The sequence below is a fragment of the Pelodiscus sinensis genome, chromosome 15, assembly GCF_052426305.1.
Source record: "Pelodiscus sinensis isolate ZL-2025 chromosome 15, ASM5242630v1, whole genome shotgun sequence".
Lineage (NCBI taxonomy): Eukaryota > Metazoa > Chordata > Testudines > Trionychidae > Pelodiscus > Pelodiscus sinensis.
This window is the reverse complement of record NC_143066.1, coordinates 41,932,436-41,960,104: the sequence shown is the minus strand read 5'-3', so window position 1 is coordinate 41,960,104 and position 27,669 is coordinate 41,932,436. Positions and strand designations below refer to the sequence as shown.

Sequence of the window (27,669 nt, the reverse complement as noted above, 5' to 3'; positions counted from 1 at the left end):
ATCTACCGCCCCGCCTCTTCCTTGAAGCCCCGCCCCTTCCTTGAAGCCCCGCCCTCTCTATTCTCCTGTCCATCACTTGCTATCTCCAGCCCTTATACACTCTGTTAAACAGGTTTTTTTAATTATGCAATATATAAAATTAAAATCACATGTTTATAGTTATGAAATAAATGGTCTGTTTTTAATTCATGCTATTTAAATGTCAAATGAAGCATTTACAATTATGCATTTTGTTCTCTGCTATTTTGTAAATCTAAAATCAAGTATTGATAATTATATATTTCTTCTTCCAATAACAAAGTCTCAGTGTGACACCTGTGACTGAACAGTATCTGCCAGTGTCTTGAAGTCTGGGTTGTAGTCTGAGATTGCTAGTCGTATACAGTCCATCAGATGGGCATCTGTGATCCTGCACTCAGCCTGGGAAGCTTGCTCCAGCACAGCTGGAGCTAGACGCAGCCTCCCTGGGCTGAGCACAGAGCAGCCGGGCTGGAGGGAAGAGAAGCGGCTGCCCGGCCAGCTGGCCATGGGCTCAGCCAGGGTGCACCAAGCTCCACATGGGCAGGCGCAGAGGAGAAGCCGCTGATCAGCTGGAGCGCGGGGCAGCCTCTTTCAGCTGAAAGCTACAGTCAGCTGGCTGGGGTGTTTCAGCCCTCCCAACCTCCCAGCTCCCACCATGCCTCGCAGCTACTCACCTGTGTTGTTGCTCAGTGAGTAGCTGCTCCTCAAATAAGGAAATCTAATGTAAATGTACTGTGCATGCGCGTAGTTCAGAGAGGGCTCAAGAGCTACTGTTAGAGCCTCTGAGATCTACTGGTAGATCGCGATCTACTGGTTGGTGACCACGGATCTAGACCAAACTATTAGCCACCTGATTGGGTAAAAGATTCCATGAAACACTGAAACATTCCTACTCTTTTCTCAGAGCTGTCTGGTTGAGTTAATATAGACGCTGCAATATGAAAATGTAATTTAAAAACTTTACAATTCCCATACCTGATGAGCTATGAATGCATTCTCCATGTGATGGGCAATCACTGTATGTCCAGCACGAAAGGGATAGCTCATGTTCTAAGCATTCTTATCTAAGTGACCTAACTAGGTGTTGGGTTGTAATTTTATCTGTTCTCAGAGCCCTCTTTGCCATCTATGTTCAGGGCTCAGAGCCTTAGTCCTTCCTAGTTGGAGCTACTTGAGTCAGCATCTTGGATTAGTGTGTCTGATCCCACCTGCCCAGGAAATCCCCAGGAGGTGTTTGGGGAGAAGAAACCCTATTGTACATCCTCCTAAGTTTTTCACTTGAGAAGTGTGTGGTGGGGATGGGAAGAGATTTATCCCCACATGGACCCAGCACCTCAGCAGAGGAAGCCGAAGGTTCAGGCCTGTAGCCCCACAGATCTGTTCTCTGGGGACACACTGGAAGCCAGAGTCTTCTGCCCCATCTCCTCCATGCAATCCCTGTTGGTCACTTGTAACATAGCTCTGCTGACAGGATTCCGACCAGCTTCTTCCACTGAGACCTTCAAGAGAAAGATTCCCTCACCCAAAGGGGACTTGCAAAAATGTTCAGCTGGGGCTGCAATAGCTTTAGGGCAGCCTCAGTCCTGGTTTGATGGGGAAGGAGGGGCGAGGAGAAGGGCTGTAGACACATTTTAACCAAGGTAGCAAGCAGGGGAAGCTATATGGCCAGGAATGTACAGATTGCTTGTTGGAAGAGGGAACGCAATGAAAGGAATCCGTGACACCTCTTCCAGTGACTGTTATCTCTGTAAGCTCTGCCAAATAGCACTAGAAGTGCATGCATTTCCCATCAGTGCCTGCACACTAGGAAGTACTTGTGGAGTTGTGGGTTTTTCTTTTGTTAAAGCTTCTTGGGATAATGAGATGTGACCTTGTGCAGCTTTGCCCTTTCTCAGAATGGTTCCCATCTCCACTGCTCTTAAAGCAGTGAAGCCACAAAACAGTCTTCAATTAAAAAAGCCTTTGCAGGCAGCCAGGAGGCTGCCCTTAGTAAAGATGGACACTACCTCCCATTGTTCCCCACTGGATTAATGCCAGATTGGGCTCAACGCAGTGCCCCCCTTGTACTGTCAGAAGGCGGGGGCACCGTGAGGACCTGGTAAATGGCAGTGGAATGGGGAAGAGAACGGGGAGGAGTAAGTTCTGTGAGGAGGACAAGGGTGCTGTACAGAGCATGTGAATGGGGCCCAGCACAATGTAAAAGAGCCGGGAGCATGGCTGTAAGAGGGAGGAATGGGGTACCAGAGAAGACTGAAGGGGGCAGAGGAACATGGGGCAGAATGCAGCAAGGTGTAGCGAGAAATAGGGGGCAAAGAAGAATTTGAAGGGTCGGAGGTAGAGGCTGAGAGGAGAATGAGTGGGGCAGAAATCAAGAGGGAGATAGACAATGATGGAGGGAAGTACATATGTTCATTTCAGGATAAAGTTTGAATCTGAATTTGTCAGACAGTAGGGGTCAGACTGCTTCCCCCTCCAGCCACAGACCATAAGGCAGATCGGAGCAAGAAACTGGCTTGACAAGAATGAGGTATTTAAAAGCGATCCCGACTTGGGGGCCAGTGGCACCCTTCTGGATGCTGGCAGGTGGCTGTACGGAAGAGATTCCGATTGGCTGTGAATTTAAGAGTGTTAAAATGCAGAGCTGGGAGCTGAACTGGTTCTTTCTAGCTCATCAGGTACGTGAGCCAGTGATCCACAGGGCTGTGCAGGTGAGCCCAGGATCCCTTTGGTGGTAGACTTTTAGCACTGACACAGGACCTGACTTTACATCTCTCCGTTTCCAATTTGTATTTGGTCAGAGGTGAGCGGGAATAAGCAGCAGAGCAAACGCAGATCCCAGGGAATCCAGCTCGTCTGGTCTAGCAGGCTGTATTTTGCCAGTGCAGTTTGGGCATGGTTTAATCTAATGTAAAATATCCACTAAAAATTTAGAAGAAGAGAAAATATTTACTAGGATCCTTTTGCCAATCTCTCTGGCTTTTGAAACAAAGGCTGCCCTTGATGTTTCTTGGTCTGGGATTGAGGAATCAGATCTCCAACTAGTGGCAGGTCAGCTGAGGTGAAAAGTCCACTCTAATAAGCTTCCAGCCTGCGGGCTATGGGCTTGCTTATTCCTTCGGAATTGCCTGCTCGAAGGAGACCTTCTGCCTGGAACTCTCTTGCCTTGCGGGCGGTGAGTGGGATGCAGGGAAGAGTCATTGTGTCTGCAGCAAACCAAGCCCTGCAGAGAGCTCCTGCAGGGTCATGAATCCATGGCTGGAAAGTAGAAGAGATGGCACCCGCCCTCATCCCCACCACAGACCTGCACAAAAGCCAGTGAGAAGGGAATTGAACCCAGTGGCTCCTTTATGCTGAAGAAACTCTTGAGAGTGGGGGGGAGGGAGGGGGCTCAGAGAGTCCTTGGTATTGTGACTTCACCAGAGCAGTGCTGTCAGGGAGGCACGGAGCCCCACGGCCCCTTTTCAGGGTCAAGGCCTGGGGACCAAACTGCTTCCTGTTCCCAAGAGGAAGGCATCTAAATCCCGTCCCTGATGGAACAATCCTAGGATAACTCTGGACCAGGATCATGCTGGGGGACGGTCCTTCCCTCCAGAGCTCCTTCCGTGGGTTTTCCTTAGGGAGGAGGTAATTATCCGAGTCTCGTGACCTCTGTTCTTGGGTGGTGAGGAACCACTGGGGCATGACACAGGCCCATGGGGCAGTGAATAATTGGAGACAGATGGAGTTTGACTCCAGCACAGCAGGAAGTTGAGAGACACCATGAAGTCAGTGCAACATTTTAAATCTTTATGAAACTCGTTGCACTTGCAATCCAAGCCAGATTTGGAAGATATCCTCCCCTACTGCCCATAAACAGGTGAGCCTTTGAGAGGACTGAACTACTATTCAATTCCTCTGCGCTCCTGGGTAAGGTATCAAAATGAGGCCAGGCCCAAGAGAAAAAGACCATCTAACCAAATTAAATCAGCCTCCATTGTCTTCCCATTCCAGTCATATAAAGAGACCTATGTCGTGTGTGCATGGCCCCTACCCCACATCCTGTATGGCAACTTCTCTTTGATGTATCATCTACATGGGATTAAATGTACTAAGAGTAAGATTGTGTAAAAGCAGAATTCATTCTCACTTCTAAGTGTTGCTGACTGTTGAAACATTTCTAGTTTGACATCTTCAGTATTACTATTCCCGCTATGCTTCATACGCTGTTTAGCATGGGGTTTCAGTCCTGATTTCTTTATTGTAAACCTCAGAACAAATTTCTTCCTAACTAGATCCCTCTCTTGTTGTGAAATTCTGCTCCAGGATATAAAGATTTAGTAACACACGTTCTCAACTCACAATAGCAGCATAAAATGTACCATGTACTCACAATATCAATGCCAAATATGCAGCATCCCTCATATCAGCAGCACAAAATGTACAGATAGTATCTTAAAACAAAGGAATCTAACAAAAATTAACTTATTGTCCGCTCTCTGGCAGGCACCCTTCACCCTTTTGAGGGTTTTAGTTTTGAAAAGGGAAACTTGTCTCCAAATCCCTCTTTCCTGATCTCCTTTCAGGAGGTGGATGCGCCTGACACTTCTTCCCAGCCATTTCGAGCCAAATTCTTTTAGGCCCCTTCTACCTTGAGAATTGAGCTGTTAGCCTAATTGCTGTTCTAAACCAGCTGAGAATCTAATTCACATTTCCCTGGTGGCAACACAGACCACACCTGTCTTGGGGAACAGGTGACTTTGCTGCCCTGTGATCCATCAAGCCCACCTGTCGAGCTGTCAGAAACAGCTGGCAGCCTCCCGTCTGAAGGAGCAGAATACAGCAAGAAATTGAAACCCTGCTGCCTAAGACTAACCCGTTCTGTTCCCCTTCCCATGTTCACAGGCAGCATGATGAACTTGAAGAAGTATTTCATTCGAGTGCTCCACCGTCTCCAGAAGGGCCCTGGGTACACGTACAAAGAGCTGCTGGTCTGGTACTGTGATAACACCAACACACATGGGCCCAAGCGCATCATCCGGGAGGGGCCGAAGAAGAAATTCATCTGGTTTTTCCTGACTCTGCTGTTTGCATCCCTCGTCTTCTGGCAATGGGGGATCCTCATTACCACATACCTCTCCTACAGTGTCAGTTCATCTCTCTCCATAGGCTTTAAGACCATGAAGTTCCCAGCAGTCACCGTCTGCAATGCCAGCCCATTCAAGTGAGTTCCGTGTCTGCGTCACGTTACACACAGTGTCGACTGTGATGCTGCATTGCTCAGTGAAGAGATGCTGCCTTCCTGTATCCCCAGGAGGCGCTTGACCCCTGCTCTGCCTCGGGCCCCTCTCCCACAGCTCCCACCACGGCCCTGCCTCTTCCTGTCCCTCTCCTGCATCCTGCTGGATGGCTGATCGCTGGTGGGCAGGAGGGGCTGGGATGGAGAGAGAAGAGCTGATTCCAGGGGTGCTCTGGAGCCCTGTGGGTCAGCACCCACGGCTCACTAACGCGTCCAGGGCATAGCCCTTTAAATCTTTTCCATCTCACATTGCAGAGACATGGGATCCTGAAAGTGGCCATTGTAATTCAGCAAGCCCTTTAAAAAATGAAAGCAAAATAAATGAAGGAAGGCAGCTTCGTTCTGCAACCCAGCCCCATTCTCTGGGTGCCAGGAAAGGCCACACTCTGCTCTGTTCGACCAGGGCCAATTCAGAGTAACACGTGTCAAATCAGGCAGTCGGATGACGTCACTGGAATTACCTTACACGTACATTAGCGACAGAACAGAGGTGTGAACAGTGAAGTGTATCCCAGGCAGTGTCCCAAAACACTGAGCAGACCCACAGTGAACACGCTGATTTTTTTGTCCTCTCCCTCCAGAGCAGCTCCAGGTTAAGTCAGCCGCCTGCTGGCCATGGCACATGGATTATTTGAACGCCAATGGCATTATTTCTGTGAGCCACGGCAATTCATCAGGAAATCTGATTATTTCTCTCAGTGGCTCCCAAACGGTGGCTTGGGACCCATGTTGCTTCTAATCATTTCCATCCATGTGCAGAATCCGTGTGTGTGTGTGTGTGTGTGTGTGTGTGTGTGTGGAGACGTGCAAATGTGCACCCCCAGAAAAACAAACACCTGGCTCTGGGCGCTCTGCTAATCAGCTGAGCGGCATCTGAGTCTCTCCTGAGCGGGTGCCCAAGTGCTCAGCTTACAGGAACACTGGTGGGACCCCAAAGTGGGTCAACGCACCCACTTTCATAGGGTCACCCGGGGATGGTGATAGATTTGCTGGTGCCTGGGGCCGAAGCCTGAGCTCCACTGCCTGGGATCCTGTGGGGCTCAGATTACAGAGCCGCCGCCCCCCAGCACTCTAGGGCTTGGCTGGGCTCCAGCTCCTAGGGCCATCTACTTCTTTCTGGTGTCAGGGGTCCCAGGTCAGTGTAGATTGAGAAGTGCTGCTTTGTCACTGGCTAATTGGATCGCTGGTTCTTGCCCCAGTGCCTGGCAGCCAGATCGCACTTTGTACATGGGTGCTATTCCTCTCTCAGTAACTCCATCTGACTCTCCCTAAAGTCCGGGTTCCCTAGAGCCCATCAAGCTGCTGCCAGCTTCCCAGCGCTTGCTAACTGCTCCTTGCCCTTCAGATACTCCAAGGTGAGGCACCTATTGCGAGAGCTGGACGAGCTCACGGAGGCGGCCCTGGAAAGGATCCTGCAGTCCAAGAACAGGGACGCAACCTCCGCTCTCCCACTGAACTCCAGTGAGACTCCCTCTCAGACACTCAACCTGAGGCTCTGGAACCAAATCCCCTTGGTTCTGATTGACGAGAGTGACCCAGAGCGGCCTGTCATTATCGATCTCTTTGAGACCGACGAGAGTGGCTCAGGCGCCCAACCCAACAATTCCTCCCCGGCCCTGGTCAACGTGACATCGGAAGCAAAGAAGCAGAAGGTGGCAATGAAGCTGGTAAGTGGAGATTTGTGGCTCTATGCAACATGCTCAGCCCTTCCCTTGAGGACACGTTACATTGTGCGTTTGCTCTGGTTTGGGACAGCACTAGCACAACAGGGTGTGGTGGCGTGTTGGGGTTCCCCTGCCTCCTGCACCCCCGTAGTGGCATGAACAGACTCTCCCAGTCAGTAGAACAGGGGAGTTTATTGCTTCTCCAGGATACAGCCCAGCACAGATGTAATCTGAATACAGGGCAGGCGTAGGATGCCTCAGCCCCCCTTGAGATGGGGGAGCCTGGGCCCCTAAATCCCAGCCCCTTGCTTAGGCTGCTTCCCCCATGATTCCAGCCAGAAACTAAAGCTCTCCCAGCCCTGCCCCCCAGCCAGGTGCTGGTCTCCGCCCTCCTCCCTTTGTCTCTCCCTGGGAGGCTGAGCCTGGGTGTCTGGGTTAATCCACATTTGGGGGAGTCAGTGAGAATCTCCCATCCCAGCGCAGGGGGACCCTGGGTCACAGAGCAGACAGCCCCCCCACTACGGCACACAGGGTCGTGATAATACAGGCTATGTCTATACTGCCGGAGTTTTTTGGCACACCGTATGCAAGCCGCTCTCTCCTTTGCATATCTTCTGCCGATCCTTTGTGTGAAAGAGGTTTTGCCGCTAAAAAGACAGGATCATTTGTTAGAAAAACCCCTTTTTCGCAAGATCCTGTAAACCTCATGTGTTGAGGAATAAGGGATCTTGTGAAAAAGGGTTTTTCCAACAAATGGCCCCTTCTACATGGTTTTTTAGCCGCAAAACCACTTCCGCACAAAGGATCAGCAGACGATATGCAAATGAGAGTGCAGTTTGCATATTTTCTGCTAAAAACCCCCGGCAGTGTAGACAGAGCCACAGAGACTAAGTAGTAGCCTGTGGAGGAAGTTAGACCCTGGGCACAAGGCAGACAGGGCTTGTGACGTGAAAGCGGGGCTACAGACCATGAGAGAGACGGCCAGATGGCAGGTAACCCCGGGACGTGGTGACCATGTGAGTTAGAACCAGGAGGAAATGCCACCCTAGCGGTGACTGGAGTGCCCACCATGCAGGCAGTGGTGATGGAATGGGCTGGGGGGTGGCCCCAGGATTTACATTCAATGATGTGACCCCAAGAGTCACACTGCCACTGTAGGTTCTCTCAGACCTCGAACACAAGGCCAGGCACCCGCTGGTTGTGCGGTAGCTACACATTAACTTCATGCGTCTTCAGTGCAGCCGGAAGGCCCTCCCCCACTGCATCTTCAGGAACTTCACCAGCGCGGCCCAAGCAGTGACAGAATGGTACATACTCCAGTCCACTAGCATTTTCGCTAAGATCCCGCGGAATGAAACCGTTGAGATGGGCTACCAGCCAGAGGACATGATCCTCGCATGTCTGTATGGGGCAGAGCCCTGCAGCTACAGGTACGTGGAACCCACTGAACTCCTACTTACTCTCAGGCTCTCTTGGAACTATCTAGGCAAAAGGAGTATTCAGTTCTTTGGAGCAGGACTGCTTTCACCTGTGTGTGTCCAGTGTGAGCACAGTGGGGCCTGGTGCACGCCTGAGCCTCCTAGACGCTGTGGAAATGTCAATTACTACTACTAGTCATTATTCAGTCGGCCACACGCCCTGCTCAACAGCCTGAATGGGATCTCAAACCAAAGTATTAAATGGCCTAAACATAACCCGGGTATTACCAGCACCACTTGCCCACTGGGAATGTTGCTGGATGTGCCCTGGGTTTAAATTGTAACCAAGACCTGTTAAAGCCTCCAGGCAACATGTTAGGTAACTTCTCGCTAATCAGGTGATTTTTTTCAAGACACCTCAGCTGCAGCCCGTGGGTCTCAGCTAATGGAACTGCTCCACTTGAGTCTGTTTCACAGTGAGAGGGAGGGCCATGTAACCAGCTTTGTGGCAGAATATTTGTTAATTAAAACAAACCCCTTAGTTCGAAACGGTCAGCCTCAAAGGCCATTGCTTGACCTGTGCTTCGTGATGGACACAGCTACTGCGATAGTCCAGGCGGTAGCTGCTGTTCTTGCCGCAGCGAATGAAGAGATTTCCAATACTGGTTAACAGGACAGCAGCGTGTCCCGCGGACTGCCGTCCAGCACACGTCCCACATGCACTGGCCCATCTGTGTCTGAGGGTGGACTAACTTCCTGGGCGCCAGGAGAGCTCGGAGAGGTGCTCTGCTCAGCCCAGCAGCAGTTCGTTGCCCAGCCCTCCCTTCTCTCTGCCCCAATACGGACAGGGCACAGGACAGGGACTCAGAGAGGCCCAATCCCAACTCCGACACTGACTCCTCATGACCATGGACAAGGAACTAAGCCCGATATTGAAACTTCATGCCCTACAGCCAAGCACATAAATAAGTGGCCTGAACATCTTCCGAGCCCAACCAACTCCTGTGACCTGCCCCCAAAGCACGGCATTTGGTCCCACGTGCTGGCCTCAAACAAAGGCATGCCCTCGGCTACACTGCCTGCTGGATAAGACGCTTCTTCCCTCGCGCTCAGCAACTATAAACCCTTTTTGGCTACAGAAGCGAGTGTCCGATTCCAGCCAGGCTGTTGCGGGCCCTTCCCACAGTGCTGCTCTGTTCTGGAAATTTGGAGAATGATCCATAAACAAACAGCTGGGTATTTCTCCAAACGGGGCAAGTCAGTTATCTCAGCCCTAAATCAGGCACTTCTTTGGGTGTGCCGCACCTGTGTCACGCTATAGCATTCACTAGAGAATCACATGCAGGCGCCTTTCCGTCACGGTACAGCATGCACCTCTGAGACAGGCTCTGTGGGCAAGGCTGGGTCTGTCCCTGCACCGGTGAGCAGGGGGGAAGGTACCACAAGGAGCCTTTGCCTTCTCTACGCAAGGTCAGGCCTGCTCCCTTGAGGCAAGTGCTGATAGTGAGCCGAGATGAGCCATGGCTAACCCCATGCTGTGGCTGGCACAGGGCTGGGTGGGGTCTGCAGGAGGCATGGCACTTTCCAGCATAGGTGGCGAGTTATATGGGTCCGTGGTGCCCTGGCACCAGGGCTGGTTCTACCACCGCTCGCCATCTGCTGATGCTGCCCCCATGTGCTCCCCTGGGCAATCTCAAACACCCTGGGGGGGGCCGCCACCAGCAGCAGCAGCACAGCGGGGTTAGAATGGCTTCCAGCCACTGCCGCCCCGCAGCTGCAGGCCTGTGCCTCCCTGCCACCTCTGCTTTTCAGGGTTCCTCTGGGGGCAATGCAGCTCTGCAAATCTCTATTCTAGGGTGTGCCTTAGGCATAACTGAGGCCCAAGTCACAGCATCTTCTGTGCAGTTCGTTTCATTCCCAGAGGGAGCCTTTAAAAGTGTAACGCCTCTTTCCCCTGTTTGCCTTCACCAATACTGGAAAACACTTCATTTACAAGGGCCTTAAATACCATATGCTAAATTCTCTTTGGGTTTCAGAGAGCTGCTGCTACTATCTTTTCAAGTAGGAGTAATTTGGATGAAAGTATACCACTTAAAAGCCGAGCATCGCACGCCTGAAGAAACTGTTGTATTTGTATATGCAACAAATAAACAAGTTAACTGCACATCCCAGGCATAACTACAAGAAATCAAAACACAAAATCAATTAGTTGCACTATTTTACCACCCTAGAATTACTGTGCTTGATTCTTTCAGAAATTTCACCCCCATCTATCATCCGGACCATGGCAACTGCTACATCTTTAACTGGGGCAAGGATGAGGAAGCCCTGTTTTCTTCCAACCCTGGAGCAGAGTTTGGTAAGCACTAAAACTCCCAGGGACACATGAAACAAGAGAGCTTGGAAATGTTTCACCTGCAGAAAGCAACTTCTATTGCATGCTACGAAGAGGTTGATCTATGGTACCATATAGGGCTACAACAAGGGAGGGATCACTCAATGATTGCCTTCTCTGGTCAGTCTCTCAGAAGCACCTGGCACTGGCCCCAGATGGAGACTGGCTCCTGGGCTAGATGGACCATTGGTCTGACCCACTGTAGCCATTTGTATGCTCTAATGTAGCGGTCCACAACGCAGTGCCCGTGGGCGCCATGGCGCTCGCCGGGGCTTTTACGTGCACCCGCCTACTGACCAGGGCCAGCCTGAGCCATTCCCGCACCAAGGGTGCGCAGTGCCACCCCCAGGCGAGCGGCACATGCACAGCCCCCGCCCTGGGCACGTGGCATATGCACAGTGCCACCCCTGGGTGCGTGGCGCATGTGTGGCCCCGCGCCCAGCTGCCCCAAAAGGTTGGAGACCCCTGCTCTAATGAATTAGTGCTTGGGGGTGCAGGGAATGGCTAGAGAAAGGGGGTTAACCCTAAAGAGGGACAGGGATTACATAAGGAATGGCAAAGGGGCATCACACAGAATAACTTTAAGAAAAGTGCATCTCAGGCGAATACCTGGGAAAACGCCCACAGAATCAGGGGTTTCCTTTCCGCCCACTGGTGGAGTGTAAGCGCTTTGAAAAGGTCAAGCTAAGAAGAGAAGGGTCTGTTCTCCTGTCTCAATGAGGCAGGACTTCCCTGCATAGTGGGAGAGCTCCTCTAAAGAGCCTGGTTTATATATAAACTCTGCGCTTCCAGTTTAGGGGTTTGAATGTTGTGTTTGATGCCCACAGGGCTGAAGTTAATTCTGGACATCAGCCAACAAGACTACATTCCCTACCTCACATCTACTGCCGGGGCCAGGCTTATGTTGCATGAGCAGAGGAGTTTCCCTTTTCTTAAAGACCTGGGCATCTATGCCATGTCTGGGACGGAAACCTCGATCGGCGTATTAGTGGTATGTGTGACATTTCATCAGAACAAATCATCTGAGAACAATACTATCTGATGGGACTGCAGCCAAGTTTGTTTTCAGTCTTGGCTGAACTGGCTCAATCCAAAACAGTCAAGTTATATACTGGCTATGGCTTGGAACAGTGTTTATGAAAGATTAAATGCACTAATCTGGTGAAGTATTTTATTGAAGCCAGAAGCCTCAGTCCAGGTTGTTGCCTCTTCACTCCATGTGTCAGCAGCTGCGGGCTAAGCGAGTCCATCCATGCTACACTTAACACCGCAGCTGCTAACGTAACTGGCGCAGAGCTCATCTTCTCTTGCCCCCTGCTTCTCACCAAGGTGCAGGTACCAGACTGTTACACTCCCTGACTGCCCTTCTGAGCACAGTGCAGTTGTCACAGGCATCCCCGTCTTCCCAGAATTACACAGACAGCAGTTCTGCAGACTCCATGAACATGGTGCTGATTGTTTTGTTTGGTTACTACTAGTGTCGCTGGCTGTGCCCATCAGCCTTTGCCTCACCCTGACCATGGCTAAGCCAAACCCCTCAGCACAGATCCCAGTGTTTCACTCAGTCCTCCCCTTCCCCAGTTGTCACTGGAACCTTTACCCTGGGATTTGGGAGAGGGTGGATCTGCCACTAACTCTCCCCAAGAGACAATTAGAGGGGGTCCCAGGGCAGTGGGGTCCAAGGAGGTCCTCGCTGTCTAGTCTAATCCAGAAGCCCATGTCTCCCCCGGCTCAGCTTCGTGTGGCTCCCAAGGACGATATTCCTTGGCTGTTGCTGCCTCTGGCTGTTGTAGCCTCTCCAGGAACTGCAGGGTCTGTTTCTGAAAGGGTCTTGCACCAAACAAGCATGCGACAGGAACTATGACTCCAACATGCTTATATCTGGTGGGTTTGGTTTTCTTTCAGGATGAACTTGAGCGGATGGGTTTTCCCTATAGCGACTGCACCATGAACGGATCCGATGTCCCCGTAAAAAATCTTTATAATGAGTATAATACCACTTACTCCATACAGGTAAAGGGATTATTCATTCAAATCAGGGATTTCTTAAAAGAATCTTTTAAGCAGTTTACATGCTTAATGGATATGAACTGTTCTAGAGAGTAAGAAAGTTAAACATCATGGGTCAAAAGCTCTAAACCAGAGCTGGGTGAAATATGGCCCACAGGCCGCATCTGGCCCACCAAGCCACCGGATCTGGCCTGCGGACGCAGCAGGGAGCCCCAGGCAGGGTCCCCGCTTGCCTTATCACCCCCCCCACGCTGCTCAGGAAAGAGGCTGCTGGAGCCGCTTCTCTTTCACAACCGTGAGCGCGTAGGGGTGGTGGAGGGCTCATGCGCTGCCCCTGCTCCCAGCACAATCCCATTGGCCGGTTTCTGGCCAATGGGAGGTGCCTATTTGAAAAGCACCATGCCCCTTCCCTCCAACTCATAATTATTCAAACATGCACATGGCCCCTGCAGCCTGTGTAGGGGCGGGGCAGGCAGGGAGCCGCCTCAAACATGCTGGGCTGCGAGTCACCCAGATACTCCAGCTCCTCCCTCCCCCAACCCTCTGCCCCTTTGCCCCACATAACCCAAACCCTCTGCCCACTCCTGCAACATCCCCCTCCCAGAACCTGCACCCAAATTCTCTGCCCCAGGTCCCAACCCCCTCTGGCCCTAGGTCCCAACCCAAACCTCTGCCTCACTCCTGTACCCCAATCCCCTGCCCCAGGTCACAACTGCCCCCTTCACTCAAACTGCCTCCCAGACCCCTTACCTCCTCCATAGACGTGCAGCCTTTGACCACTTGCAAAATCTTGGAGTGCCCACTCCTGCTCTAAAATAACCATTAAGCCTGTACTAAGCAAAAGAAACACTTTAAAAACACAAATGAGACCACTCATCTTGCAAATACTTATGCTTGGCAGTAATGTCATGCATGTGAATGTTTCCATTGAGTTCACTTGGAAAATGGGCGTGTATAATTGGCAGGATCAAAGCCCAATGACTTAGCTGTTCAAAGGTATATTAAGCCACTAAGAATTTTTAAATGGCTTAGACAGAGAACACAGTTTATTATAATTCTCTAAAAATCTCGCTACACAAACTGCTGAGCAGAGTGAACGCTAAGTGAAAATGGGTCATTTCACTCCACCCAGCTGGAAGCTTCATTTTGTTTTGTTTTGGTTCGGGCATCTCTGTAGCTTTCTGCAAAGCGGTAGCATAGCAAGTTTCCCTTGCAACAAGCCTTATGGTTGCACAGAATTCCAGGAGGTGAAACTTGCAAACAAAGCAGCGATTTGTAAATTGAAAAGGCAACATGTTTTAGTTGTCCTTTTGGCCCCTGGGAGAGACTCTGGTTGCTCAGGTGACAGGGGCGCTTATCACACAGAAGCCGAGTGCTCAGAATTGAGGCCAGCTGTACACCTCCAGTAACATTATACATTCTTCCTGGATCCCTCCCCATTTGCTTCCCTTTTATTTACGTTCATACAAGCATCCAAAAGCTTGCATGTCTCTCTGCCAGATAAAAACTGCGAAGGAAACCGGAGCGGAGTATAGAACATACATTGAATTCCAGTAGGGCACATTTTAGAAGAAAACGGGGAATGGTTGGGTGAACTTGAATGGGTCAGACTGCAAAGGGGAAATAGGAAAAGTTTCCGGATAAATTGCAAGAAGCAACAAAAAGTGATGTACCAAAACAAGTGCATTAGCAGTAAAAGTAATGGGCAAATTCATTACTGAATAAAGCGAAGCTGGGACCTGCACAAGGAGCCAGAGAGATAACGAGAGAAATGCCGAGACAGGGATGTAATAGTGTGGTCGATTAAAGCTTATCAGTTAACGCTATAGACTACAAGCATTTCCCCCCCTTGGCCAGGAAATTTTTAGCAGGCTGGCCCACAGCTCAGCTCAGCTCAGCCCTGGCTTGTGCCAGTTCTGGGCCCTGCATTTAAAGTGTGTTAGAAGCCAGGCAGGCAGGCAGTATGGCTCACGCCAGGTCCAGGAGCTCAGAGCTCAGCCCCTGGAGAGGGGCTGCTGCCACCCCCCGCTGCTGCCGCCTCTGTATCAGAGGTAGCTGCGCAGGGCGACAGGCAGCCGGTCCGCCAGGAAAGCTGGTTTTTAAACCGGCTCCCCTCACAGACCAGCTCCTGCCTGGCACCCCACGCTGCTGCCCTGATACAAAGGCAGCAGCACAGCGTGACGGGGCTTCTTGGGAGCAGGGCCGGAGCTCACTGGCTGCTGGCCCTGTCCCTGGGGACTACAGAATAGTCGAGTAATCGATAAGAATTCACGAGGTTAACAGACGATGCAAGTAACCGATATTTAACCAATACCCCTATGCTAAGATGCACAAGAACTCCAGTGAGATGTTCTCACTCATTGAGAACATTGCCCAGAACAAATTCCAAAGGGATGTGTAGAAAGACCCAGAGCGCTGGTTTTGTGTCCTAGGGCTTTAGGAAGTAGTCACAGAGCCCTCGGGGACAAGTGCCCCCTGCAAAACGTCAGTGAACAAACCCAGGACAATAGGTACTGGTAGACAGCAGGTTGATTTACCTCCTTCCTTGGTCCAGCCGGGCAGCGCTTGTGGGTTTTGTCTGGTTTTGGTTATTGCCTCTGTGTTGTGACTCGGTTTCTGTCTCGGACCTGAGGTTCCCAGAGTAGATTTCCGTCTGCTAGAGGTCCCCATCCATTCTGAAATCAGAGCAAAGGCATCAGCAAAGCGACTCCAATCACAGTGTTCCAAATATCCCTCCTGGTCCCATCCTAAGTGCTGTGTCTGTGAATTACCCACCTCTAAGGCCACGTGGGTTTTCACTGCCTGCAGCATTTAGCATGACTCTAGCAGGGCATAACAAAAGCAGAGCAGAAACGGGCCCAGATCAAATGACTGCTAAAGCTACTGTATGAGCTTGGCCCTGAAGGAAGTCCAGAAGTGAGGGTGCAATCCTGCAGCCCCCCTACAACAGCTTTGCGATTCCTCCCCCCCCTTATTGGGCTGGACACACATACACCCCACTTCCAATGCCATGACATTTCAGATGTAAACATCAGGCAACATGACACTGACTGATTAAAAACCCTCTGGCCATGACATGGCCCGTTTCTATCAATCACTTTGGAAATGCCCTACATAAACAAGCCCCACCAGCATCTAGTTTAGCTGGCTCAGGGAGGAGTTTTGTCCTTACAGTTCTTCTCCCCTCATGTTTTCTCCACTGCTGGAGGGTGAGAAGAAACAGGGCATTTTATCTGGCTAATTGGACTCTATGGGAAAACTGATCATTCTTGTGCCTTTCCTACGGAGAGAGGATTTGTCTTCAAGTGATTCCAAAGTCAGACGTACTTGGGGCACGCCCCTCCTGGTGAACAGTGCACAGGACACCAAGGGGCTTGGCTAGATGCTGCATGGAAGTTTGTCTCCCATGTTGCAAACGTTTCTCGTTAGCCAAGAGGGAAAGAAGAGCCAACGGACCAAAACCTAAAGAAAAGCCTCAGCCAGCAGGGAGACATTGTGGAGGATTAGTGTTGCTCCATCAGTCCTAGACTTGCTTTGGAGGCAGGGCAAGGTGACAATTGCCCTTGGGCACAGCCCCTCTGTTAACGGGGATGGGGTGGCGGTGGGGGGGTGACTCTCTGTGCATCTTTATGAAGGATAAAGGGGGCCTGAAACACTTTGTAAAGAGAAATTATTCAGCTGAATACCTCTCACAGGCAGGCCTTCTCAGCTCTGCTTGTCTTGTAAGACGCTATAGAGAATTGTGATGTCACAGATACCCAGAAGTCCTACCTAGGGGAGGAGGTGGGATTTTTATTTGGATGTTTGAAATTTCTACTTGGGTTGGATTACACCTGTTTCTTCCGCAGCTTATAAACGGTCAGAAGAAGAGATCTGTTAGATAAAGCTTCAGGATGCCCCAGTCCCTCAAGTATGGACTGAGAGAGCTCCTAGTCCATAACTAGGGCCTCTCTAGCGTCCTCTAACGAAAAAGATGTCTCTGCATTCCTGATCTCTCTCAGCTAAGTCACAAACAGGGCAGCAGATAGCTTCTCTCGCAGCTAACCCCGTGCTGACCCTCACCCATCAGAGAGCAGCAAGAGCACAAAGCAGTGTCTTTGCAGGTCTCCAGTAAGGGAGCAATGTGATGTTATTTACAATGTGTCAATAAGGAAAGAATTTCATTGTTAGTCGTGAGAGGATTATGTTTGATTTTGTGTGTGTGATGATTGACTGAAATCCTTTTATTAGAGAACGGTGAGTTAACCAGCCGGGGGCATGGCGTTGTATTATAATCATTACACCTGGGCACCAGGGATGTGCTTTGAACTCAGAAGGGATTATTGAACAATCAGTGTATACTTCGCCCACGACTTCAGTTAGAATTGTGGAGGATGGTCAGTCTGGTTTCGTAGTACTACTACCACCCGGGGTGGATTGCAACACAAAGAGCAACCATGATTCCAGATAGGAAGCCACTCCGTGGTGACTTGCTTTTCTATAAGACTGTCATATTCTGGTATTTCAGGAAACAGAATGACTACTGCTGCTTTATAGGTATTATGAGGTTAAAGGCATCTCTGGTCTATGTAGCTGTATAAATGTTATCTTTAGACGCTGGTGTAATACAACTTTAAATTGCTAAGAATTGTGCCTTCTGCAGACAGGCAGGCACAGCGGCTGTTGCCTGTTACAGGGACTAACACTCAAACAGTTCTGTCACGAAGATTTCATTTTGGTTCTTTCATTATCTTGTTTCCCTTAAGTGAAATAAATTATTTGAGATTGAAAATACAGGTTTGGCTTTTACTGTAAGGAAATGTAAATTCACCCCAGGCCTTTCTTTTGCCTCAGAATCAAAGAAGGAACAGAAACTGGGAATGTTTGCTTAGAATTTATGTGGTGCTTTTCATAGCATTTGTTTCTAATGATCTAAGAGGCTGTAACTAGGCATAAAGAGACACAAGAGAACTGAGGGAGATTTCAGCAGAACATATTCCCTAAGAGTGGTAAATGTCACACTGCTGGGCACCAGCTTCCAGAAGCCCTTTTGTTTGAGTCATTTACAGCTGGATTGGAGGTTCACGCACACAGCCCAACCATGACGATAGTATATGCATTAGTAGGGATTTCATTTCTCTAACTTAATAGAAATGTTTTAATTAGACCACTTTACACACACATTTAAGCATTAACAGATGTTTTAAAAGCAAATACTTTAACTGACATCATCAATACTTAATAAATAATTCTTAGCTTAGAAGCTTCTAAACTTTGTCTCAGTCAAGTTTAAATACCTCTCATTAAAATGGAACATTTTCACTGCTCACTGACTAATTTATGGCACAGTCCTTTGACGTTTTCTGTTGCATGGGAGATATGGCCCTTCATCCAACTGGAGGTGTTGGATTTTTTCAAGGGCTCCAAAATTTCTTCTCAAGCCTTCATCAAATATCCCAGCCCAACAACTTAGGGGTACCACCCTGCTTCACTATGGCTTGAGACTGAAAAGCTAAACAGATTGTTGTAGCGCTCAGTCACATGGTGAGCTGCAGCCATGATTGTTTCAGGGGAAGGATGTGGAGGAGTGGAGAAGAAAATTCCAGCTTTGAGAACTGCTCCCTGTAATTTTTCATATTTTAATAGGAGTTAGATTTTGAAAATCTAGTCAGGAGTGTTATCCATTTACATTCATAAACCAAAGGAAATAAATATGCCAGATAAGGCCAAGAAACAATCTCAAGGTCCAGAAGTTAAATTAAACTTACTTTTCATTTCTGTTTGGAAATCCTACTTAACTCCCCCCCACTCCCCAACACTAAAGAATTAGTTTTTTATGTGACTGGAGGGGAGGCAAGCTGCTTAAGCTCTCTGTGACTCAATTATTCCACTTCTGAAATGGGGTTACTATCTCTACCATGGTAAAATGCTTTGAGATCACTAGAGATAAAAGCAGTAAAAGTGCAATGCAAGCTGGAGTTCTACCGCAAAGAAGATTGAACAGCTGTGATTTGTAAACCAAACTGTTTGCTCCGACTGAGTTCCATAGTCTGCCAGGGCATTCTCTTTGTACACCTGCAGTTTGGAGACAAAAATCCCTTACAGCATGCTTATCACGCCACCTGTAAAAACCCATCAGCCTCCCGTCACAGAGTGCAGTTCGTCTTGCTCAACCAGCAAAACTGGCTCCTTGAGTGAAATTAGCTTTTCCTAACATGAGTCTCCAAAATCTTCCATTCGCTGCGAGAGGAATCAGCTTGTTGGGAGCCAGAGAGGAAGGCATCTGGGAGCTGCTGACTGATCAGTGTGAGAGCCTGTCCCAGTTCTAATTGGCTGCTTGTGCCCTCTTCGCAGGCTTGTCTGCGCTCCTGTTTCCAAGCTCAGATGTTTGAAACTTGCGGGTGTGGTCACTATCTCTTTCCTCTACCCGAAGGGGTGAGCTATTGCAACAGTGAAGATGATCCAGACTGGGGTAAGAACATAAAGTAACAAGGCCTCATGATGCACAAGAGAAGGGATTGGAAACAGAGGGCTCTGTCAGGAGCATTTTAAATAACACTTTGCACTGAGCCCACTGACCAGGGAGAGTGAAGCCTGTGCTACAGCTTTAGCCAAGAGGCAGTTGGCTTTTGGCTCCTGTGGTAAAGGCACATGGCTTTAGCCCCTAAGGTCGCAGGTTCAATCCCTCCTGCTGACAACCAGGGGCTCTTGGCTTTATGCTTGTGTGAGTTGGGCAGTGGCTCTGTTTGCTAACAAGGTGGATAAGTGAGGAGGGAGGCAGAGTTCTCAGCTCTGGCATCAGATTATAGGGAATCTCAAATTCCATAGCAGCTGGTAACACCAACACCAGGTGGGGTGACAAAGATTCCTACCCTCTGCTATGCAGTGAGCAGAAAGCCGTGCACTGGGCTTACTGCCTTTCAGGTCTAGCACGGGAAATTTTCGTCAGCACTTCTCCATGAATTTCTACAGCTCCCCAGATAGATTCCATGCCCGTCAGTACAAGGTGGAATCTGCAGCACAACTTGCGTCTGCTCGGAGAGCTGCAGTTTCCTTGTAACAGCCATTCATAGGAAATGAACTGAAATAAAATCAGGTGCATTCGTATATTTAACGAGGGTCTATTTCAAGTGCCAGCTCAGGATACCTCCTGCAGGAATGAAGATAAAAGGCTTTTAGCCAGGGGGTAGGAATGGTGTCCGTGGCCTCTGTTTGTCAGAGGCTGGAGAGGGATGGCATGAGACAAATCGCTTGATCATTGTCTTCGGTCCCCCCTCCGGGACACTTGACACTGGCCACTGTTGGCAGACAGGACACTGGGTTAGATGGACCTTTGGTCTGGCCCAGTATGGCCCTTCTTATGTAAGATCTACTTACGTAGTACAGTGCAGCATAATCACTCTATTAAGCCCTTAATAACAGCTATCAGCAGAAGTGTTACATCGCCTAAGAGTTTCTGGTTTTGCTTAAACCGTTTCCAAAAAACCCCAAAAGGTTTAAGGGGATACAGATTTGTGCAGCAGCTAAGTTCTGATCTGAAAGGCTTGTTTGCTTTTTGTTTTCACCAAACAGCATATTGCTATTCTTCACTGAGATCAAGTATAGGACACAGGCAGTTTTGTATTGACTCTTGTAAGGAAACATGCAAGTAAGTACATTAACTCTCTCTGGAAGCTCTCAAGGTGGAGGGAATCCTGCGTTTCCTCGCTCGGAGAATACTGATCATAAAATCCTTTTGGGGGCATTTGAAATCAAGCTAAAGTTCTGGTGATTTAAGAGAAGTAAAAGATTCTGTGTATTAATATTCTTGTGTCTTCTTTCCAGTGACATTCAATACAAGATGACCATATCGATGGCAGACTGGCCGTCAGAAGCTTCCGAGGTAAGGCCAATTTCTAACTTCTAAAATGTAAATTGATCATGAGATGTTCTTATCCAACTGAATCCTTTCATATTTGAGGTTCATGTGTGACTCATAGACTCATAGACTCATAGACTTTAAGGTCAGAAGGGACCATTATGATCATCTAGTCTGACCCCCTGCACAGTGCAGGCCACAGAATCTTGCCCACCCCTCTTAGAATAATCCTCTCACCTATGTCTCAGATATTGAAGCCTTCCAATACTTTGAAGGCCCCAACATGCAGAGAGTCCTTCAGCTGTGATCTATGCCCAATGCTACAGAGGAAGGCGAAAAACCTCCAGGGCCTCTGCCAATCTACCCTGGAGGAAAATTCCTTCCTGACCCCAAATATGGCGATCAGCTAAACCCTGAGCATGTGGGCAAGACTCACCAGCCAGACACCCAGAAAGTTCCCTATAGCAACTCCTATCATCCCTCCATTGACCTATTTCCAACTGGAAATGAATGGTCAATTAGTTACCAAGATCATGTTATTTCATCCAACCATCCCCTTATAGAATCACAACTGGAAGAGACCTCAGAAGGTCATCAAGACCAGCCCTCCGCTCTAGGCAGGACCAATCCCATCTAAATCAACCCGGCCAGGGCTTTGTCAAGCCGAGACTTAAACACTTCTAGGGATGGAGACTCCACTACTTCCCTAGGTAACCCATTCCAATGCTTCACTACCCTCCTAGTAAAATAGTTTTTCCTAATATCCAATCTGGACCTCTCCCACCACAACTTGAGACCATTGCTCCTTGTTCTGCCATCTGTCACTACTGAGAACAGCCTCTCTCCATCCTCTTTGGAACCTCCCTTCAGGAAGTTGAAGGCTGCTATCAAGTCCCCCCTCACTCTTCGCTTCTGCAGACTAAACAGACCCAAGTCCCTCAGCCTCTCCTCGTAGGTCATATGCTCCAGACCCCTAATCATTTTGGTTGCCCTCCGCTGGACCCTCTCCAATGCGTCCGCATCCTTTTTGTAGTGGGGGGCCCAGAACTGGACACAGTACTCCAGATGTGGCCTCACCAAAGCCGAATAAAGGGGGATAATGACATCTCTGGATCTGCTGGCAATGCTCCTCTTAATGCATCCTAATATGCCATTAGCCTTCTTGGCTACAAGGGCACACTGTTGACTCATATCTAGCTTCTCATCCACTGTAACCCCCAGGTCCTTTTCTGCAGAACTACTACTTAACTGGTTGGTCCCCAGCCTGTAACTATGCTTGGGATTCTTCCGTCCCAAGTGCAGGACTCTACACTTGTCTTTGTTGAATCTCATGAGATTTCTAGTGGCCCAATCCTCCAATTTGTCTAAGTCACTCTGGACCCTATCTCTGCCCTTAAGCGTATCTACCTCTCCCCCTAGCTTAGTGTCATCTGCAAACTTGCTGAGGGTGCAATCTATCCCCTCATCCAGGTCATTAATAAAGATATTGAACAAAACCGGTCCTAGAACAGAACCTTGGGGCACTCCACTAGAAACCGACCGCCATCCTGACATCGAACCGTTGATCACTACCCGCTGGGCCCGGCCTTCTAGCCATCTTTCTATCCATCTTACCGTCCATTTATCCAATCCGCATTCCCTTAACTTGCTGGCAAGAATATCGTGGGAGACCGTATCAAAAGCCTTGCTAAAGTCAAGGTACACAACATCCACTGACTTTCCCATGTCCACTGAGCCAGTTACCTCATCATAGAAGCCAATCAGATTGGTCAAGCACGACTTGCCCTTTGTGAATCCATGCTGACTATTCCTGATCACTTTCCTCTCATTCAAGTGTGTCAAAATGGATTCCTTTAGGATCCCTTCCATGATTTTTCCAGGAACCGAGGTAAGACTGACCGGCCTATAGTTCCCTGGATCGTCCTTCTTCCCTTTTTTAAAGATGGGCACTACATTTGCCCTTTTCCAATCATCCGGGATTTCGCCCGATCTCCACGACTTTTCAAAGATAATGGCCAAAGGCTCCTCAATGACATTTGCCAACTCCTTCAGTACCCTTGGGTGCATTAAGTCTGGACCCATGGATTTGTGTACGTTTAGTTTTTCTAAATAGTTCCTAACCTGTTCTTTACCCACCAAGGGCTGTCCATCTTCTTCCCATCTTGCGTCGCTTAGCACAGAAGTCCAGGAGCTGACCTTGTCCGTGAATACAGAGGCAAAGAAAGCATTGAGTACTTCAGCTTTCCCTACATCCTCTGTCACTAGGTTACCTCCTTCATCCATTAGGGACTGCACACCCTCTCTGATCACCTTCTTTTTGTTGACATGCCTGTAGAAACCTCTCTTGTTATCCTTCACATCCTTAGCCAGTCGCAACTCCATTTGCGCTTTCGCCTTCCTGATAACCCCCCGGCATTCTCGAACTATACATTTAAGCTCCTCCCTAGTCATTTGTCCAAGTTTCCACTTTCTGTAAGCTTCCTTTTTGTGCTTAAGTACACCAAGGATTTCCCCTGTAAGCCAATCCGGTCTCCTACCATGTTTGCCTCTCTTGCTACGTGTCGGGATGGTTTCTTTCTGTGCCTTCAATAAGGCTTCTTTAAAATACTGCCAGCTGTCCTGGACTCCTTTCCCCTTCATGTTAACATCCCAGGGGATTCTTTCCATCAGATCTCTGAGGGAGTCAAAATCTGCTTTTTTGAAGTCCAAGGTGTGTATTTTACTACTCTCTTTCCTTCCTTTGGTCAGGATCCTGAAATCTACCAACTCATGATCACTGCTTCCCAGGTTGTCACCCACCTCTACGTCCCCTATTAGTTCCTCCCTGTTTGTGAGGAGAAGGTCAAGCTGCGCACGGCCCCTGGTCGGATCCTTCAGCACTTGTACCAAGAAGTTATCCCCAACATTCTCCAAAAACTTCCTGGATTGCCTGTGTACTGCTGTATTGGTTTCCCAACAGATGTCAGGGTGATTAAAGTCCCCCATGAGAACCAGCTCTCTCCTGTTGCTAACTGACACCTTTGTCAGCGAGCAGCAGAGAACAGACTCTCAAGACTGCGAAATACGAATAGGGAGCGAAAGCTTTTTCTTTAACAGAACTGGAGCCAGGAATATAATAACTGGTTTTAGAAAGCAGATAAGGCCTCATTTCTTTCATTTGGATGAAAATTGGGAATAGCTGATAGTCAGAATCATGTAAAATTGGAGTCAGTGAGAGGAGAATCCTAGAGTTGGAAGAGACCTCAGGAGGTCATCAAGTCCAGCCCCCTGCCCAAGGCAGGACCAATCCCAATTATTCCTTATTTTAGATGTTCTTTAACTACAGTGGCGAGGAGTCCTGTGGCACCTTATAAGGTGCCACAGGACTCCTCGCCGCTTTTGCAGATTCAGACTAACACGGCTACCCCTCTGATACTTAACTACAGTGAGAACTCTGTCACAAAGACAGCACTCGCTTTTGTAGCTCACTGCACCAGAGAGCCACCCAGCCAAAGCTATGCAACAGAAATACAGTATGGGACTCCCAGCTGTAACAGAAGGCTACTGTATTTGGGTTTAGCATCGCCACTGCCCCATAAACTTCCCATCTAGCTTACACACCTCACTATTGTCCAGTTACCCAACATCAGCTGTGAGCTGCTACATAAGCAACAGGAAATCTGTTTGACTTCACTCTCACAAAAGCAGAGAGCAACAAACCCATCCTTTGTGCCAGATGAAAAAGCTGTCTGAAGTAGAAAAGTGTGGTAAGATCTCATGGAATAGCCAGAATGAGAGTTCAACAGACCATAAATATTCAAGTTGTCCACTTAAGCAGCCAAAGGTCAGGAAATGTCAAACAAGGTTTCACACACAGCCTTAACTCTGCCTCTGGACAATGTTTGCAAATCGCATGCAAGACACAAATTTGTATTTGCACACGGCTCTGCATATTCATGACAAGTCTTTAATGATATGACCACGTTGTATATGTTTAATACAGATTTGCTACAGGAGTTCCAATATATGCAACACCCTCTAGTCTGTGCTACTTTGTGTATATCCAGGATCACCTTCTCGTCTTGTTCAACATGCTCTGTAATCAAAACAAGCCTTCTGGTGTTTAAAGCAGGGGTGCGGAACCTTTTCTGGGTCGCAGGCTGCTGACCTACAGAAAAATCATTTGGGGACTGCACACAAGTGAGAAGCAAAAGAAACCCAAAGAAACCCTCACTGACATGGTCCCCTACTGAGAAGCAGACACTCTCCACTTTCCTCTCACACACCAGAGTCTAGGAGGGACCAGGCTAGTAGATTGTGTGCTCCAGCCCTGTGGTGGTGGTGGGGGGCATGGACTGGAGCACCAGCCCAGGCTCCCCAGCGCTGGGGGGGAGCCCCGAGCCTTGGGGCTGGATCCAGGGAAGCCAGGGGCCACATTCAGCCCCCAGACCTTAGGTTCCCCACCCCTGGTTTAAAAAGGCCATCTCTCTCTCACTCTCCGTTCTCCTCATCTTCCCGCAACCTCATTAGTCATGGCTGACTTAAGAACATAAAACAGGACTATGCAGCACTTTACAGACTAACAAGATGGTTCATTAGGTGATGAGCTTTCGTGGGTCAGACCCACTTCCTCAGATCAAATAGTGGAAGAAAATAGTCACAACCATATATACCACTATTTGATGTGAGGAAGTGGGTCTGGCCCACGAAAGCTCATCACCTAATAAACCATCTTGTTAGTCTTTAAAGTGCTACATAGTCCTGTATTTTGTTTCAGCTACACCAGCCTAACATGGCTACATTTCTATCACTTAAGAACATCAGAACGGCCAGACTGGGTCAGACCAAAGGTCCATCTGGCTCAGTTCCTGTTGGCCCACAGTGGCCAGCACCAGGTGCCCCAGAGGGAGGGAACACAACAGGGAATCCTCATGTGATCCCTCCCCTGTCACCCACCTCCAGACTTCAGAGGGAATTTTGTCATGTGAGGAGGATTTAGCAGGAATGCAGCAGGTTTCTGAGAGCAGAGAAGGCAATAGAAAAAGTTGTGTCACCTTCTTTGGAACAAGCCCATATAGTCTCTGCTTATCTAAGAAAGGATTAGAACAATTATGCAAATGTGCGAGTGACTCAGGGACTGTTCCATAGTTAGTAAACACTTCTGCAGAACCAACCCTGCCCTGGTACAAGCCATTCACTAGGTCAGCTCACTCAGATCAGCACAGCACAGAGCCGCTGTTAACAATGAAGAGAGCCCCAGGCAACCAGGAAATCACCTGGAGAATAGAAAGGCAGGAGCTAGACTGACAGCCGATCCACTCGAGCTGTGCAGATTGTGGCATTTTGGAATACATTGAACTCTCCCCTCATTTCTCTAGGTACTCATAAGAGTGATTGTTTAGAACAGACTAGTCAGCGCTGCTGGCCTCTTTCTGATCAGACCTGGGAACAGGTTTGATATTACCCACTTCCACTCTTCGTAACACCTCTGCTTCCTGGTATCTAGTTTTGCTGACTTCCAGCATATTGATTCTCCTACCCTATGCATTTGTGCTTTATTATCTCCTTACATTCTTTCCCCTCACACTGATGCAGATCATCATATATTTTTGGAGCTCTAGTTTTATTTGCAATTAACTTGTCACTCATCCCCGCTGGGTATAAAACATGCTTCTCCTTAATTAACTCCCCCTCCTGCTCCAACTCTACCCAGTTCTCCTCTACAGACCCACTTGTGAAGAAACCCTGCCACTCCCTACCCTAGAATAGGCAGCTCACTTCATCAAACTGGCCTTTTGGAAGGTTTCATTTGTTGAGTTCAGACCCTAAAGCCTTCCAGTGATGGAAACGTGAACTCTGCCTCAAGTCTGATCCCACTTTCCCAAAGTGTCCATAAGTCACCTCACCCCATTTGATAAGAGTTAAGCTAAATTACCAGCGCCTCACATGGATTGAAAGAAAACTGGAACCTCTGCAAAATAACCCTTTTTACCATTTCAGCAGGACTATTCCTGTGGATTTGCATCTCGGGACCTTGGGTCTCTGGCCTGGAGGGAAGTCACTAGTATGCAACTGCTATTAACTGAATCACTAATTCCTTTATGTAGTGTAACATCACTGGTCATTTAGCATGGACAGGCGCCAGAGGTTCCAGCTTTGGGTGTACAATTTGAGGACCTTGTAGGCTGGTATCTGACCTGCCCAGAGCACACATGACTCTGAGAACATTGGCTCTTTCAGATGGGATTCAATTTTCTTTCCCTAGGACTGGATTTTCCATATTTTGTCGTATGAAAGAGATCAGTCAAGAAACGCGACTCTGGACAGGTGAGTTAAAACAGACTCGAGAGAAAAGTTCCGAGGCACCTGTTGCCATTAGGTTAGCTCAAACTTTGACAATCAACCCAAGCATGTCGGAGGAGAGCAAATTCCCTGTTATGGTTTATACCTGATTGTTTGCCTCCATGGACAACCACAAAAGTAGCACATGCAGATAGCATAGAACAGTGGTCCTCAACCTTTTGGGACTGCCGGGGGTGGGGCCATGCATGTGCCACACGCCCAGGGGTGGCACCATGCATACGCCGCACGGCCGGGGCGGGGGCCACGCATGTGCCACTCGCCTGGGGGTGGCGCTGCACGCCCTGGGTGCAAGAATGGCTCGGGCCAGCCCTGGTCAGTAGACGGGCGCACATAAAAGCCCCGGCAGGCGCCATGGCGCCCACAGGCACCGTGCTGGAGACTACTGCCTTAGAATCCTAGAACACTAGAATGGGAAGGAACCTTGAGAGGCATCGAGTCCAGTCCCCTGCCCTCGTAACTGGACCAAGCCCCACCTAGATTATCCCTCAACCCTGCTCTCCAGAGCTACCAACTAGGCAAATCAAAACCCTGCAAGAGGAATTGAAACGTTGAGCAGCAGGTTCTTTTCCATTCCAAGGCCGTTTTCACAGAGACCAGGGTTGAAAATGCCACACGTTTCCAATGTTCAGCACCTCTGTGTGCAGCCAAGAGCAGGCTGAACAAAATGCAGGGGGAACAGGTGGCTCTAACCAAGTGGCATGAACATG

General features: G+C 49.0%; 1 protein-coding gene and 1 long non-coding RNA gene across 3 annotated transcripts in view; one reads left to right on the top strand and one right to left on the bottom strand.

Annotated features, from left to right (window-relative positions):
• The window catches only part of LOC112546240 (uncharacterized), a 28,003-nt gene extending 8,885 nt beyond the window's left edge, over window positions 1-19,118 (bottom strand). The window contains exon 1 of the long non-coding RNA XR_016346909.1: window positions 15,321-19,118. This is a non-coding gene — a long non-coding RNA (uncharacterized LOC112546240). The remainder of the gene's footprint in view (window positions 1-15,320) is intronic.
• SCNN1B (sodium channel epithelial 1 subunit beta) overlaps window positions 1-27,669 on the top strand; it is a 41,970-nt gene that overhangs the window by 10,516 nt on the left and 3,785 nt on the right. Inside the window, exons 2-11 of one of the 2 annotated variants that reach the window (XM_075899946.2) lie at window positions 4,903-5,221; window positions 6,642-6,963; window positions 8,197-8,390; window positions 10,634-10,737; window positions 11,601-11,764; window positions 12,679-12,786; window positions 19,117-19,234; window positions 20,335-20,410; window positions 20,587-20,644; window positions 26,865-26,926. In XM_075899946.2, the coding sequence (XP_075756061.2) occupies window positions 4,908-5,221; window positions 6,642-6,963; window positions 8,197-8,390; window positions 10,634-10,737; window positions 11,601-11,764; window positions 12,679-12,786; window positions 19,117-19,234; window positions 20,335-20,410; window positions 20,587-20,644; window positions 26,865-26,926 (1,520 nt within the window). In that variant the 5' untranslated portion in view covers window positions 4,903-4,907. Of the gene's footprint in view, window positions 1-4,892; window positions 5,222-6,641; window positions 6,964-8,196; window positions 8,391-10,633; window positions 10,738-11,600; window positions 11,765-12,678; window positions 12,787-19,116; window positions 19,235-20,334; window positions 20,411-20,586; window positions 20,645-26,864; window positions 26,927-27,669 lie in introns of those variants that run through there. The other variant, XM_075899945.2, reaches the window with a different exon arrangement.